At 40.4% G+C, this 17271-nt stretch overlaps 1 protein-coding gene across 2 annotated transcripts in view; it reads right to left on the bottom strand.

The window, feature by feature from the left end:
* The window catches only part of arl6 (ADP-ribosylation factor-like 6), a 37588-nt gene extending 29014 nt beyond the window's left edge, over positions 1–8574 (bottom strand). For both annotated transcript variants that reach the window (XM_052014044.1, XM_052014045.1), the window contains exons 1-2: positions 8272–8574; positions 3107–3248 (exon numbers count right to left, since the gene is read on the bottom strand). In XM_052014044.1, coding sequence (XP_051870004.1) covers positions 3107–3229 — 123 coding nt within the window. In that variant the 5' untranslated portion in view covers positions 3230–3248; positions 8272–8574. The remainder of the gene's footprint in view (positions 1–3106; positions 3249–8271) is intronic.
* Between the last annotated feature and the right edge of the window lie 8697 nt (positions 8575–17271).

Here is a 17271-nt window from a genome sequence, read left to right as displayed (position 1 = left end):
CCATACGACACCTCGATCTCCTGTGATCTCCATTGCTTTGTTCCAAAGTATCTGCCACCCCAAAAGGTATTCGATACGTGACCACCCACAGAGATACTTGTTTCCCACTACAGGTTAACGACAAAGTGGACTCCACTTGTTTGCTCCAAAAATCCATACATGGATTGTAGTGACAGACACAGCTATTGTTCTTCATCCATTGTTACGGAGACCAGCAGTCAGTGTCTCTCCCTCTCTGTCTTCTCGACTGAGCAAAACCGTCAGCACGTTGTTATCTTGCTGTCTTGATGACACCATACACAGACACCACTGCTGTCCAGGTGCCTTAAAGGGACATTCACCAAATAGCAACCTGACCTGTAACACTATATAATTCTGCACTATTTTCTTCTCTTGTACTATCCAATACTCCAACTCTTTTGTATACCCAATTCTTCTTTTCTAGCACTACAAACACTGGTGGCATCCCTAATTTTGCTTACACTACCCCCCAACTGTACAAGTTCCCAGCTATCTGTTGTCACCCAACCTCCCTGGGGAGGAGCATTAAGACTCACAAATGAACCTCGAGGAGAACCACTAGGCAATGAATAAAGGTCATTATTTGATTGTGGTACATAATTCAGCATGCTCTAATTGATAAAGTTAGTTTATGGTGGCTTTTAATTTGCATTGTGGCCAAGTGGATGGTCAGCAACAGAGAAAAGGTAAAATGTGTAGCGCTGGTGAACAGTAAATTAGACCTGCATTTATTGGTATTTAATTCAGGTTAATTTTTTCTACATACAGGCTGGATATGGAACTCCAGGATATAGGCCCAGCATTGAAAAAGGAAATAGCAATTAATTTCCAAGTTCAGGATAGTATTTGACGGTTTAAAAAAAGCTACTATTGCTGGCATTCCCAAGTTGTTGCCACCTTTTCCTTTCTGGTAGAGACTGAGGCATTGGGAGGTACAGTTGAATACATCATGGAGACAGTACATATCACTGTTACTGTGGACCAGTGATGCAGGGAAGTGAATATTAAGGTGGTGAAAGGGATACTAATCAAATTGACTTGATTGATTCTGGTTCCTTCCAGTTGGTCAAAGAATTTCATTGCCAGGGTCCCCATGATAGTCACTGGCAACACAGTTCTTGCTCTGCTGTGAGGTTGCAGTTATTGTTATAGCACTTGACCGATTTCACAAAGGACATCCTTACTCAACCGTTCAATCCCTTACAGAGGTTCAAAACAGAGTATTGACCTTTGATTATTTTGGGTCTATATGGCTCCTGTGAGGAACTTTTCACTACTTCCCTCCAACAGCTTTCCTCATCTACAAGAGTTCTACTTATGTTCCTAATTATGTTCGAATCCAGAGTGAATGCTAACTAATATCAGCTGCTCATGGCCATGAATATTTACATAGCAATGGATATTTGTGCAGAATTTTAAATTAATTTCTGTGAATTAAATAAAACCAGTATAACTATTATCAGCAACATGAAGCTGATGGATTGTTGTAAAATACATGTTTTGCACTAATCACCTTTAGGAAATTAAATGTGGTGTACTTATCTGGTCTGATATCCAACTGCACATTTATATTATCTTGATTGACTCATAACTGCCCTCTGCAATGGCCTAGCAAACCATTTACACCAAGAGCAATTAGGGAAGGATAATAAATGCTGGCCTCACAATAACACTGACAACTTATAAATTAATAATATAAATATGTTCAAATTTGCAAAGAAAGTAGCAGCTAGAGCACCAAGCTCCAAAATGGCAGCACTGCTGTCATCTGACTGATCATCTTCTTCAGCTGGAGGATGTACATGCATGCTAATGATCTCATGTAAATAAGGTCCTGCACAATGTTATTTTGGAGCTCCAAAATGATTGCAACAGTCAAAATGGGTACTAACAATCTCAGTGTCTTGCTCTTCACATCTTTGCCATAGCACAGACCATCTTTCATATTGGTAAATCAAAAGGGAATTTCTGTTGGAATGTAAAGAGGTGTTTATCACAGACTGCAATTGGAAAGGCACTACCCAAATGTAAAACCATGCAATTTCTGCCCCAGATGATGTAAAATTTTGAAATTAAAATACAAATAAAACACTTTACATTTATTTTGCATACTTAAATAGAGAATCACTCGATTCTGTTGTGTGTGCTTTGTCGACTTCTTAATATGCAGAAAAGATGATATTTCTCCTTGGTTTTAATCAATGATCATTCTTCAGATTAAAATCCCATGATTTATTATGAAGTTTTCTATATTTGATTAATGATCTTGACAACTAAAAAGCTAACAACCCTGCTGAATTCCTAGCCAAAGGGTGACTACTTCTCTGCCAAAGAGCCAAAATTTCACCTTCGAGATAATAGCTAGTTTAGTTTAATCAATGATACCACACATATAGGAACTGCCCAAAGGAATTACTGTCTGGGCTCAAACATAAGGCTGGCCTCTTGGATGACAGAAAGAGATTTTGATACCAAAGGGCTACTAGCAATTCAATGACAATCAGCACTTCAGAAGTGGGAAAAAAGATGAAAACTAAATTATTTCTAGGAAAACTAGTGAATATCTCAAATTCATCATTCTTTTTGTATGCTACTTTAAAATACACAAAGAAGAAATAATATTAAAAGTATCATGAATAACAATCATTTTTCCAACCGACATTAATGGTCTACTTAAGCATATCCAGGCAAAGCATCTAGAGCATGCAAATTCAAAATGGGCACACGAATCCACAATTAGATTATACAATTATCCCTTAAATGGGACTTTTATCCACAATCTTCCTGCTCAGAAGTGGGAATGTGACCATTGATCCACAAATTACAAAGGTAATTGAATAAAAGAAATCAATTTGTTAAGAAAAAAAAAGAAAAATAAGAAAACTGAGAGATTGATAAGAAGGGTAGAGGAATAAAGTATACAGAAAGACTATAAAGAAAAGGGAAGTGAAGAAATATTACTATGTCAAACAGAGGAGAAAGAGGTGAAAAAATGTGTATAATTTAGAGAAAAAGGTTATTTACAGACTTACACAAATTTGGTTTCATTTTACAAGGCAGACATCAAAAGCATAGAAAAACTTACATTTGAAGGTTTTAAGTAATTAATAATAGTCGTTTTTCCACTATTGTCCAGCCCTAGACACAGCACATGAACCTCCTTCTTCTTTAAACCAAGCCAGCCAGCTAGTTTGTCAAATAGTCCCATGATCTTGGTCCCAGATGACCTAATTAAAAAGTGAAGAGTTAAATTTTAAAATGTAATGCAAGAAGTTCAGAATAAAAGTCATTCCTTTGTTAAGCGTACAATATTTCAAATAATTCTCTTCACTAATAACAATTTTCAGTTATAAACAGAAATAAATAAGCAAAGATCAAATGAGGGGTTGTATTTTTGTAACAGTGGTTTAATGGATTACTGAGGAATAACCTGACATTGCAATGGAAGCTGGTTTAATTGGGTAAATAGTATGAGCAGACTGCAGTCATGGATTACTCTGCAAGGGTTTTAAATAATGCCATCCTTGCATTTGAAGTGCTCTGTGATAAAATACAAATGTTTTTTTAAACATATTAACAAATTCTAATTTAATCAGATATACTTCAATGAAATATAACCTGTGATTTAAAAAAAATATATATTAGAATTTATTTTCTGTATAAAACACATGTACTTTCAAGGAACATAAAAGAAAACTTGCAACACACTCAGCACCAGATTATGGGAAAGCTGAATACAGCATTTAAATACTCTAGAGGTGCAGTTCTGCTTCAAAATCTGCCTTTCGTAGAAGGAAATGTCAGATTCTAATTGCTACAATGGTAAGTGCCGGTATCATGACCAAGCGTATCCATTGATACTTTTTAAATTATTGGGAGACAGGGTGAAATGTTACTTTTCTTTAACAAACTATTGAAGGAACTGTGTGGTTAAACAGTGACCCTTCACCTCAGTCTTGTGTTAAACTCCAGCAACAGACTGATAGAATGGACAACTGCCAACAGTATGGATAATACATCAAGCGAGTTTGGACAGCCTCAAATCAATTCCTAGTTAGTATGCATCAAGAGCACAAGTCTGTCATGTTAGTTGGCTGTGTCATCAAAAAGGGCCTAAATTATTGAAAAAATATTATGCAAGTAGATTGGAGTCTTTTCAGATTCAAACTAAATCACATTGTTTGAATTGTGAAGAGATGGATTCAGACAAACATCTTCTAAAATACAGAATTTGCTCATATTTACATATGGCAAAGGAGACCATTCAGCCCATTAAGTCCACGCCAACTCTCACAGCATTCCCGCTAGCCTTATTTCCTCACATTTCCCTATAACCTATTCTCGCGCACATACCCATCAACCACCCCCCACCCCACCCGCTATTTCTACTGCCATCCATCTACACCAGGAATAATTTACAGTAAGTAGTCAGTTAACCTACCACCACATTTTTGGGACGTGGGAGGAAACCAGAGAACTGGGGAATCCTATTTGGTCATAAAGAGGACATGCAAATGCTACACAAACAGTACCTGAGGTAATATTGATTCCCAGGTCACGGGAGCAGAGGTGGCAGATATGATTACTGGTAAGAATATAGAATGAAAGTTAGTATTCAGTTCTATATCTTTTGTAGATGTTTACACTTGGCAACCAGTGAAGAATGCCACGGGTTAAGAAATCTAAATTCTGCATTCAGTTTTCCTATAACTGATCTGGTAATGCTAGATGCTAAGAAACATAATATATTACTGGAGGTTGTTGAGGACTTCACATATGTTGGCTCTTCAAACAGCAGCTATCTGTCATTGGATGCCAAAATTACCATGTACATTGAAGACTCTGCAGGTGCTATTTCCAGGCTTAGCAACCTGACAGTGAACACCAAATTAGAGTCTACCAAAGCTTAGTAGCAAGACACAGACAACAAATGCAAGGCATGAGAAAATGCTCAACAGTTTCCATCTGTTGCCTCAGACACATCTTACACATCTCCTGGTGGGGCAAGGTCACCAATTTAGAGGTCCCAGAGTGTGCTAAGCCCATCAATGTTCATACAGTTAAAAGCTAGCAACATTTATAGTGGATTGGTCACATTCACCTAATGGGTGATAACTGTATTCCCAAAGTATGGTGATCTGGCACCAGTTCATGACCTGCTGGATGACCACACTTCTGTAACAAGGAAAGCTATAAGTAAAATATGAATATGGTGGGAAATGACACTGGCAACAGAGAGAGATAGATCGATAGTATTGACTTAGTTCTTTTTTTCCCCCCCTCTGTCCATAGAGTTTGTCTAATCTGCTACATATTCTCAGCATTCTCCTTTGGGTTTTAGATTTGAACGATAGCTCTGATCTGACCTGCATTTCACAGCTTTATCACATTATATTGTTTGTTTTCTTTCTTTAACTTCCCTCTTTAATTTATCAATCAAATGGCCCTATAAACATTAGGATAACCTTGGTAACTCTAGTATTATCAGAGATATTCCATCCATCCCTCCCCCAACCTCTCTGCAACTTGAATCTAAATTTTTTTTCTCACTTTTCCAGATCTGATGAAGGGTCTTTGACTCAAAATGTTAAGACCATAAGTAGGAACAGGAGTAAGCCATTCAGCCCCTAACATGTACCACCAATCATGGCTTTCTCAAGTCAATATTTCTGCCCTTCTCCCAAAACTCTTGATTCCCATAACTCTTTCTTCCCACAAATGCTGAGTTCCACCACCGCCCCCCCCAGATTATTTTCAATTTCGAATGTCCAACGTTTACAATTTTTTTTGCATTTATAATACGTTTTAAACAGTTAAAAAACATACCCATCCAGGAATTTTGTCTGTGTACACTTTCAATGACAATAATTTCAATGATGCCATTTTAGATGCTAATGTATAAAAAGTAAACTAAAAGAAGATTATTTATGCCGGTTCTATAACCAACAAACCATCAATGGTTTTCAATGCTACTATTTCAAAATTTCAACCCCACATTTGCCACAAAGGTTTGTAAGAATATAAATTCAGCTTGAATCATTTCAATCATGGTCCAGAACCTTATTCCACTGGAATATTTTTGTTAAAGTAGATTTGAAGCTAGACATGCTGATTTATTCTTCACCTTATTTTTCTTCCAACACATACAGTAGCACTAAATGCCAGAAGGAGATGGGCCTTCACCCAGGCACCTGCCAGTGATGCTCTTGAGCTACTTATCAAAAAGTGCATAACAGCTGTCCAAGATTTATAGATGAGAGTGCCTTGACGGTAGCAATAATGCTGAATTTCTACTGTAAGTTATAAGTGGCTTCCAGTTTTGAAATTTATCCCGTCCAACTTTTTCCATTGGTTTTGAACTAGAATTTGCTTTTATTTTCCTCTGGAAAACAGTAAAAGATCTCTTCATAGGAGAAACTGTTTCAAACTACAACCTGGATAGTGGAAACTCCAATCAATTCTTACAAGGTCAGTAAGAGACATGGGCACATCGCAATGGCCTGCAACTCCTAACGTCAGAAGTTCCTGTATCCTCATTTTACACTAGTGGGCACATCAGCAGCTTATGGTAAGCAGTAAAAGTTGCATTTGAGGTCAACTGGGTGGGGGGGGGGGTGGTAGAAAGAGGGGGGTCTCACAAAAAAATACAAATTCTCCCAGAGAAAATTTCAACCAGCATGTAAAGTGAATAAATCTACAAATTCTAGCTGACTCAACAGTAGAACAGTAGGGATCACTATCAAATACACATGTCGACTGGTGCGAGGATGAATTTCTGGCACTTTCCTCAGCCAAATCTTAAAATTGATATTATATTTAATCTAATTAATTTAAATACTTTTGTTACCACACAAAATTGAATCACAGTAACAATTTGCCATTTGCAAATGGGATCCTAAAAAACTTGGTATGATTTATACACGAATTAAAATGATTATTTTCGAAAAAAAAAGCAATGTTTGTCAACATTACATTAATAACAAAAAAGTGTTTTGCAAGCAATAAGAACAAAAATTGTGCTTACTGGAAAACTTCCAGTCTTCCTTGAAATAAGCTGTCACTTGCAAATCAAGAGCTCTGACCAAGAGGCCATCAACAATGCACTGTAAGTATCTGCATTAAAGTGCGAGCCTGGATTTCTGTACATGAGTCTATGGAACGGAACTCAAATCTAGAATCATCTAACTCGGAGGTGAAATGCTACCCAAATCACATCTGGCACTTTGACAGAGTACAAGAAACTGATGTTTCTTTACATCCAAGTCTCCCAAAATCTCCATTGTGCAGCTTGACAGGTTCCATATCAACACTCGCCACATTCAGCTCTAACTGAATGCCACTACTTTCTCCCATGTTCAACTCTGGATGAGAAACAATTTTTTCAACTAAACATTGAGAAGACGAAGGCTACCATCTTCAGTCCCAGCAATGTGCCACCAGCTCCATTCCCAACCCATAGACTTTGTCTACCTGCCAATCATCTGAGAACATAACAAAAAAATCTTAACTTTGGTGATCCCTATATTTCCTCCATTAGCAATATCACATGCATCCTACTCTGCAACTTCACCAATTCCACCCTTTCACCTGCATTTACTGATGAATCCCTTATTTGCATTTGGGTTACTTGTAGATGACCACTCCAGTGCCAATGTGAGGAGCCTCCAATTCTTCAGTTTTAGTTCAGGAAGACCTTGGTTTTAATATTCTCCTCCAGATTTTCAAATTCTTTCACAGTCTTACTTTCTGTGATAATTCTTCCAGCATGTCTGCCACCCGGTATGTTTGTGCTCCTCTTGCCCACTTGCAACCTTCACTGATCCACCCATGAGCTCCAATGGTTTCAGCCATCTAAGTTATGGAATTCATAACCAAAACTTCTCTTCTTTTAAAATGCTCCTTAAAACCTACCTCTTTGGGTTATCTGTCCTTTGGGCTGTCAACATTTGCTCAATAACATTTCTGTTACCTTGAGATGGTTTACTAAATGAAGGATATATAAAAAGCAAGTTGTAATAGTGATGTAAATGATTGTGATATTAATTGCAGCCTATTTCAATAACAGTGACAGCAGTGGTAATGGTGGATAAGCGCTAAAGCTGGTGGTTGTTAGTGAAATCAGTAGCCATGATTACAATTAATGCTATTGCTTAGTTTGGTTATAGTTCACTCCAGAGCATTGAAGGTACTTCACTCGTCTGTCCACCCCCTATACCATGCATCATGAAATTAGCATATAAAGATACTTACCACAACTGTTCTTTCAAGAGATTGTCTGCAGGCAACTGGTCCTTTTCTGCTCAGCCCTCCCCTCAGAGCAACTGCAGTTCCCTTCACCTCCCACCCTCTCTGATCCCCCGGCCCCAAGCACTAAACCCACTGGAATCCTGGCATTACTGAAAGCAGGTGCAGCATCTTCCAAAGACGCGAAAAATAAAGAAGAACGAGTCAAAGAATCCAGCTTGTGAGCACGCACATCCTCGCTCGGCGTAAGCCGCCTCTGCCGCGCTGTCTATTTACAGCCCCGGATCGGGTTGCTAAGGTGGAGCCTCCGTCCACCTGGGGGGGGGGGAGGGGGAAGAGCCAGGCCGTGCTTCCGGTGGAGTCGCCGGATGTGGCCGCTGACGTCACAGGGGGCGGGGCTGGCGGGGTGGTTGCCATGTCACAGGCCGCCGTGGCGCAGTAAAGACTGGAAGTGTTGGGCACACCGGGCAGCATCTGCGGGAATGGGAAAGAGGGTTAAAGTTACAGGTCCGGGAGTCTGAGAGAAAATAAGAGGCGGTCGTGCAAGCCGCGTTGTGGAGGATTGGAGACCGGAGTCTCCGCATGGGGTCGGGGCGGGACGGGGTAGAGCCCCTGACCCGATGGAGATCGTTTCGGCTCAGCCGCCTCGGTGTGCACCTACCTCTCTGTGCACGGCCAGTCGGTGCGGCTGCATCCTGTAGACTGATGGTCCGTTAACCGGAACACCCGCGGCCAAACTCCTGCACTGACCCGACCTGGGTTGAAACTAGAGGGTCATCGAGTTGTACAGCACAGAAACGGGCTCTTCGGGCCACCACATCCACGCCAACCTTTCGGTCCATCTAAACTAAATCCATTTGCCTGCATTAGGTCCATATAATTCTACGCCTCTTATAATGTCTCTTAACTGTAGTGGTAGTATCTGATCTCTGGTACTGAGTTCCAAATATTAATCAATCTCTGTGTTTAAGAAAAACTTCCTCTCAAATTGCCTTTAAAACTCCTTCCTCTCGTCTTAAATCTGTGCCCTCTTGATTTTGATATACTTACCAATGGGAAAAAGATTCTGACTGTCCACCCTACTTAGGCTTCATAAATTAGTATGTCGCAGATCATCCTTCTGCCTCCTTTGATCTGGCGAAAACAAGCCCAGCTTTTCCCTATAACTAAAGTACTCCATTCCAGGCAACGACTTGGTAAATATCCTCTGCACTTTCCAGTGGAACCACGTCTTTCCTATAGTGTGGTGACAACAACTGCACACAATACTCCAAGTGTAATGTCCTGACTTTTATATACCACTCTCTGACTGATGAAGGCAAGCATATGCCTTCTTCATCACTTTTAGGGAACTATGGACTTGAACCCTCCCCCCTGACCCCCAAGGTCCTACTGTTCATTAAAATTCCTCAGCACCCTACTATTTACTATATATGTCCTACCCCTATTCGACTTCTCAAAATGCATCACCACGCACTTGTCAGGATTACATTCCATATGCCATCATGCTGCCCAACTTTCCATCTGATCTATATCCTGCTGAAGCCTTAGGGAACTTTGCTCGCTCTCCACAACACCAATTTACGTGTCATCTGCAAATTTAGCAGTCATACCTCCTATACTCCCATCCAAGTTAATGTATGTCACAATCAGCAAGGGACTTAGCACTGATCCCTACAATACACCATTGATCACAGATTTCCAATGAGAAAACATCCTTCCACCACTACTCTCTGCCTCCTATCACACTGCAAATTTTGGATCCTATTAGCCTGTTTGCCTTGGATCCCATGTGCCTTAACCTTCTGGATCAGCCTACCATGCAGGACCTTGTCAAATGCTTTACTAAAATCCATATAGCGAGTGTCTACTGCCCTGCTTTCATCAACTTTCTTGGTTAGCCCATCAAAAACTAATTCAAATTATTAAGGCAGAATCTTCCCTGCACAAAGCCATGCTGACTATAAATCCATAATAAAAAATACTGGAAACACTCAGCAGGTCAGGCAGCATCCATGGAAAGAGAAACAGTGTTAACATTTCAGGTGGGAGACCCTTTATTGGAGCCATCAGATGAATGCACTCAGACTTGAAACGTTAGCTCATTTTCTGTTTCCACTGATGCTCTGAGACTTGTTTTATTTCAGATTTTGAGCATCTATAATTTTTTTATTTTCATTTACTCTTGAAATAATCTGTGCATGTCATTGCTTAAGAACATGCACATTATAAAGACAAACATAATTCCTCGATTCCCTTTTAATCTGTCTGTAAGCAGCTATTTATTCACAACATCAAGTAAGCTATCAATTAAGAACTTCCAGACTTTTGACAGCAATGATGGAAAGTACAACTATCTGGGATAAAACTATAGTTGCTCCTAACACTTAATTTTGGAAGTGAAGTGATGTATTTCTGCTATGAATCTCAGCTAAGTGTCAGCATGTGGAATGTCAAAAAACTACTTGGTCACTAAACTAAAGCAAACCAAATTATTTTCCTGACACACCCAACTATGCCACTTGTAGTGGCAAATTGGATGAAAGAATTCAAGGACAGGGATATTGTGCTTGATCTATGCAAAACACTAGTTAGGCCAAAAGTATAGAGTATTGTGCATTGTTCTGGTCACTGCATTAAAGGATATGGTTTCACTAGAGTGGATTGGGGTTTGGAGATGTTATTATGGATGGAGGTGCTCAGTTATGAGGATAGATTTGATAGGTTTTTAAGGAACAGGAGGCTGAGAGGTAAATTTAATTGTGTAAAAAACAGAGACATATTAGACATTACTGGGAAGGCATAAATTTATGATGATTTATTATGATAAATTTATGGACCAGTTAGAGAATTCAGAAAAAAATTACCCCCCCCCCCCACAACCGGAATGGTGGAACAGTAATGAAAAGACATCGTTTGTATACATTATGATTAAGATCACTAGCACTTCTGGCCATGCAACACTTGCAATAGTTCTTGGCCTTCTGTTCAAGGTGAATCTATGTGAATGTTACGTATTTTTCCAAAAATTATCTTTATTTGCAATTATACCATACAATATATTAATCTGCCATAATTTTCTGTACCATTCATCAACTTCTTCTCAGGAATCTAGGAATAACTTGCTTCTGCTCCTGTTCTGAGGTATCTGATGAGGCCAATGCGGGAACTGCAGGCTCTTCCACAATTGGGGCAGGAAATACCTGATGGGGTAGGAGGCCAGGTAGTTGCGAGGAGATGCACTCCTTCCACCATTTACACTAGCCTTTTATGTGCATTTGAATCATTGCCTTGAGCTTCTCAATACCATCTGAATGTTCTTTCTGCATTTTAAGCAGTTGTGGGACAGGGATTCCCAGGAGTCAGTTAGGGATGTTGCAATTTTTCAAGGAGGCTTTGAACACATCCTTGAATCTTTTTCTCTGTCCTTGTAATCTAACCATGTATCATGGCTTGGAATAGAGTGTCTATCTTGTGAATAGTCTGCCTAATGGAGCATATCAGAGCCCTCTGAGTGCAATTAGGAGCTAAGTCCTAAGGATATTGGCTTGCTTATTTCCAATGGATTTGAAGAATTTTGTGTTGACAACTTTATTGGCTTTCAGTGCCTTGGGATACCTTTTGTAAGTAGTTCATGTTACAGGAGCATATGGGAGAGCAGGAATCGCTGCTGCCTGGTAGACCATAAGTTTGGTGTCAAGTTGATATCTTGATATTCAAATACGCATTTCCTCAATTGATCAAAGGCTGTGCTTGTGCATTGAAGGCGATGGTGAATTTCACCAATAATGTCTGTCTTTGATGACCAGTGGGTCCCAGGACATGAGCATTGGTTGACATTTTCCAGGATCCCACCATGAACCTTTATTATTGGAGGGCAGTTTTGTACAGCAGAGGCAGATTGGTAGTGAACCATTGACTTGCCGATGTTGATAGCAAGTTGCATCCTCTCATAATCATCAATAAGTGAGTCAAGAATGGTGTCTGAGCACGCACAAGCTCAAGTGTTGTCTACATATTGCAGCTTCACTACCAATCACATTATTATATTTGCTTTGAATAATCAAATTATGTCAACATGGTATCAATTTTTCCCACACACACCTTCAGAGTTTTGATAGCTTTTACACATAATCCAGTCCCTCAGTGTCTAGTGGAAGGAGGATCCTAAACTGTAGCCTTTCTCCGTACAACCTTCCTAGCAGCTGTACCAAGCTTCAGCACATCCCTTAGCATGTAATGTTCCTTGGAATGTGCCAGCCTGTAGCATTTGATTGCAAATAGCCTTTTACAGTTAAAGCATCAGTTAAGCTACCTTCTGGAGTATTCTTGGCTAATGTACCACAACATTGGTTGGACCCCTCACCCAAATTACAGCCTGACTTAATTAAGTCATGTGTACGTAATCAATATTGTTCTTCACATTTAGGATACTGTCAATTTTGAGATCAGGATCTCCATTGCAGTAATTCCCTTTTCAAATGCACTTGCCAGAATGGATGTCTTAGCATTGCCTTGGTCATGTTTGGGTGAATCAAGAAAACACTTCCTCCATATTTATAAGGATCCATAGATGTATTGATTGTATAGCTAGATAATAATCCAGTACATTATAGTAATTACGAAACAAATGGAAAATTTTCTGGATAGCAGGATATCGAAATTAAAAACTGGTACTGGAAAAACTCTGCTGGTGGGGCAACATCTGCAGAGGGGAACAGTTCAGATCAAAAATCTTGCATCAGAAAATGATGCTCAGAGTCACATCAGAGAGAAGACCCACACAAGGTGGAAAGCTGAAATGAAACAGAAAATAAGGGTAACACTCAACAGATAATCATATCTCTGGTAATCCCATGTGAAATGTATTGCCTTATAACTGCTCCTGAAGTGGTAGATCAGTAAGATTTATGTAAGTTTCACTGTCTCAGTCTCTATGCACTGAATTAAAGCACTGATTGTATTACTCGTTGTATTTAAGATTTCTTTATTAGTCACATGTACATTGAAACACACAGTGAAATACATCTTTTGCCTAGTGTGTTCTGGGGGCAGTCCGCAAGTGTTACCACGCTTCCGCCGCCAACATAGCATGCCCACAACTTCCTAACCCGTACATCTTTGGAATGTGGGAGGAAACTGGACCACCCGGAGGAAACCCACGCAGACAGTGGGAGAATGTACAAACTCCTTACAGACAGTAGGCGTAATTGAACCTGGGTCACTGGTGTTGTAATAGTGTTATCCTAACTGCTACACTACCATGTCTGCCCTATGTATTTTTTGTACTATTTTACTTCAATAGTAATAACGAAGAATGACTGGAATATTCAGGTAGAATTTAATGGAGGACAGAACTCATTGAACTAGTGATGCTGCAACCAGGCTTCATTTAGTCTTCAATTTACCAAAATCAGATTAAAGAGGAGGAGGTGCTTGCTGCCTTACAGCGAATAAAGGTAGATAAATCCCCCAAGCCTGACAGGATATTTCCTCAGACCTCGAGAGAGACTAGTGTAGAAATTGCAGGGGCCCTGGCAGATATATGTAAAGTGTCCTTAGCCATGGGTGTGGTGCCGGAGGACTGGAGGGTAGCTCATGTTGTTCCGTTGTTTAAAAAAGGCTCTAAAAGTAAACCAGGTAATTACAGGCCAGTGAGTCTGACATCAGTAGTGGGTAAATAATTGGAAGGTGTTCTGAGAGATCAGATATACAAGTATTTGGACAACCAAGGGCTGATTAAGGATAGTCAGCATGGCTTTGTGCGTGGTAGATCGTGTTTAATGAATCTTGTAGAGTTTTTCGAGGAGGTTACCAAGAATGTAGATGAAGGAAAGGTTGTGGATGTTGTCTACATGGACTTTAGTAAGGCCTTTGACAAGGTCCCACATGGGAGGTTAGTTCAGAAGGTTCAGTCAATGGATATCCATGGTAAGGTTGTAAACTGGATTTGAAATTGGCTGTGTGGGAGAAGACAGAGAGTGGTAGTGGATGATTGTTTCTCAGACTGGAGGCCTGTGACTAGTGGTGTGCCTCAGGGATCTGTGCTGGGACCATTGTTGTTTGTTGTCTATATCAATGATCTAGATGATAATGTGGTAAATTGGATCAGCAAGTCTGCTGATGACACTAAGATTGGAGGCGTTGTGGGCAGCAAGGAAGGCTTTCAAAGCTTGCAGAGGGATCTGGACCAACTGGAAAAATGGGCCAGAAAATGGCAGATGGAATTTAATGCAGACAAGTGTGAGGTGTTGCATTTTGGAAGGACAAATCAAGGGAGGACATACACAGTAAATCGTAGGGCAGTGAGGAGTGAGGAGGAACAAAGGGATCTGTGAGTTCAGATACATAATTCCCTGAAAGTGGCGTCACAGGTAGACAGGGTTGTATAGAAGGCTTTTGGCATCCTGGCATTCATATATCAAATTACTGAGCATAGGAGTTGGGATGTTATGGTGAGGTTGTATAAGACATTGGTGAGGCCAAATTTGGAGTATTGTGTGCAGTTCTGGTCACCTAACTATAGGAAGGATATCAGTAAGATTGAAAGAGTGCAGAGGAGATTTACTAGAATGTTGCCAGATCTTCAGGAGCTGAGTTACAAGGAAAGATTGAACAGGTTAGGGCTTTATTCCTTGGAGCGTAGAAGAATGAGGGGAGATTTGATAGACATTTACAAAATTATGAGGGGTATAGACAGAGTAAATGCGAGTAGGGTCTTTCCACCTAGATTAGGAGAGATAAGTACGAGAGGACATGGCTTTAAGGTGAAAGGGGAAAGATTTAGGGGGAACATTATGGGGAACTTCTTCACTCAGAGAGTGGAGGGAATGTGGAATGGGCTGCCATCTGATGTGGTAAATGCGGGCTCACTCTTAAGTTTTAAGAATAAATTGGATAGGTACATGGATGGGAGAGGTCTGGAGGGTTTTGGACTGGGCGCAGTTCAATGGGACTAGTGGAATAAAGTTTCGGCACAGACTAGAAGGACCGAATGGCCTGTTTTCTATGCTGTTCTATGGTTCTATGGTTCTGAAATAATTCCGTAAAATCCCTACTCCAGTTTGGAGCCAAGAAAATATTCCAATTTCAATCTACAGCAATGGTTGTCTAATCTTTTCTGTTTTTACTGGGTTTAACTAGTACAGGAGAAGATATTTTAAAAAGCCAGCAACAATCTTAAGCCCTCATATTGAATATTTACATTATCTGTGCTTGATAGTAATGGTTTAAAAAAAAGCTTCAAAGACAATGGCCCATATATTATTGAACTAAGAAGAGATTAGCAGAGATGGGTGGGAAGATTTCCAGAAGTATGGGTTTTCCATTCATCCTGTTGTGTTTAACTCATGTTATCTTTTACTTCTTTTTTCCCAGCAGATTTCCCACCTGACCGTGGGTGCAAAAGCAGCAGAGGGGCAGATGCCCAGTCAGTAAGGTGTCTTGGTGTGCTTGGGGTTGGATTTTGATGGTAAACTGGTTTGGCAGGAGGTTGGGAGCCTGAGGATAGAATCAGAAAAGCAAAGCTGGAAACTGCAGGCAGGGGAGGGGGTATTCAGAAAGGAAAATACAACCAGTGGGTTGGGGCAAAGGGTACAAGCATAAGGGTGCATTAGCAAATCGAGTCCAAATTAGGTGTGATGATGATAACAGAAACTTGACTCAAAAAAGAGGGATAGGGAAGAAAAAAAACGGTGTAGAAGTGTTGATTAAAGGGGATGTTACAGTGCTGGAGAGAGATGATGGTGCAAAGCAGACAAAGACAGAGTTCGGTTGGAGCTAAGGAATAGTGGAGGAAACATCACCCTGCTGTATGGATTCTATAGGTCACCAATGAGTGAGAATAATATAAAGGAGCAAATATGCAGAGAGATTATAGGGAAGTGCAAAGACTAGAGGTAGCTGTTAGAGATATCTTTCTCTAGCACAGTGTCCGTTGCTGGTTTTGCAGATGCAATCGTCACATAATAAGTGACTTGAAGTGAACTTCAATATTTCATTTAATATTCTCACAAAAAACACTGAAAATGTTTAACCTAGGTTGATGGCAGTGTAACTAAGATTTTAATTGCACTAATTACAGATAAATAACCAGTCCAGGCTTACTCAACTATATCTATATGTGTGGTATAATTTCTTCCAAATAATAATGATGCCATTCAATACCATGATCCCCTCATTATTAATCAACAACCTTCAAAACCTGGGCCTCTGTACCTCCCTCTGCAACTGGATCCTTGACTTCTTTATCAGGAGACTACAGTCAGTGCGGATCAGTAATAACATCTACCCCTCGCTGACAGTCAACACAGGCGCACCTCAAAGATGCGTGCTTAGCCCACTGCTCTACTCTCTCTAAATTCATGATTGTATGGCTAAGCACAGCTCAGATACCATCTATAGATTTGCAAATGACACCACTGTTGTTGGCAAAATCTCAGATGGTGACAAGGAGGCGTACAGGAGTGAGTTTGGCTGGTTGAATGATGTCGCAACAACAACCTCACACTCAACGTCAGCAAGACCAAGGAACTGATTGTGGACTTCAGGAACGGGAGGTCAGGAGAACACGCACCAGTCCTCATTGAGGGATCAGTGGTGGAAAGGGTGAACAGATTTAAGTTCCTGGGTGTCAATATCTTGGAGGATTTATCCTGGGCCCAATACATTGATGCAATTACAAAGAAGGCACACCAGCGGCTCTACTTCGTAGGAGTTTGAAGAAATTTTGTATGTCACCAAAGACTCTTGCAAATTTCTATAGATGTACGGTGGAGAGCATTCTGACTGGTTGCATCACAGCCTGGTATGGAGGCTCCAATGCACAGGATCTCAAGAGTCTGCAAAGGCTTGTAGGCTCATCTAGCTCCATCATGGGCACAACCCTCCCCACCATCGAGACATCTTTAAGAGGCGGTGCCTCAAGAAGTCGGCGTCCATCACTAAGGAGCCTCAGCATCCAGGACATGCCCTCTTCTCGTTACTACCATTAGGGAGGAGGTACAG

This window comes from Pristis pectinata, chromosome 4, assembly GCF_009764475.1.
Source record: "Pristis pectinata isolate sPriPec2 chromosome 4, sPriPec2.1.pri, whole genome shotgun sequence".
Lineage (NCBI taxonomy): Eukaryota > Metazoa > Chordata > Chondrichthyes > Rhinopristiformes > Pristidae > Pristis > Pristis pectinata.
This window is presented reverse-complemented; position numbering and strand designations above follow the sequence as displayed.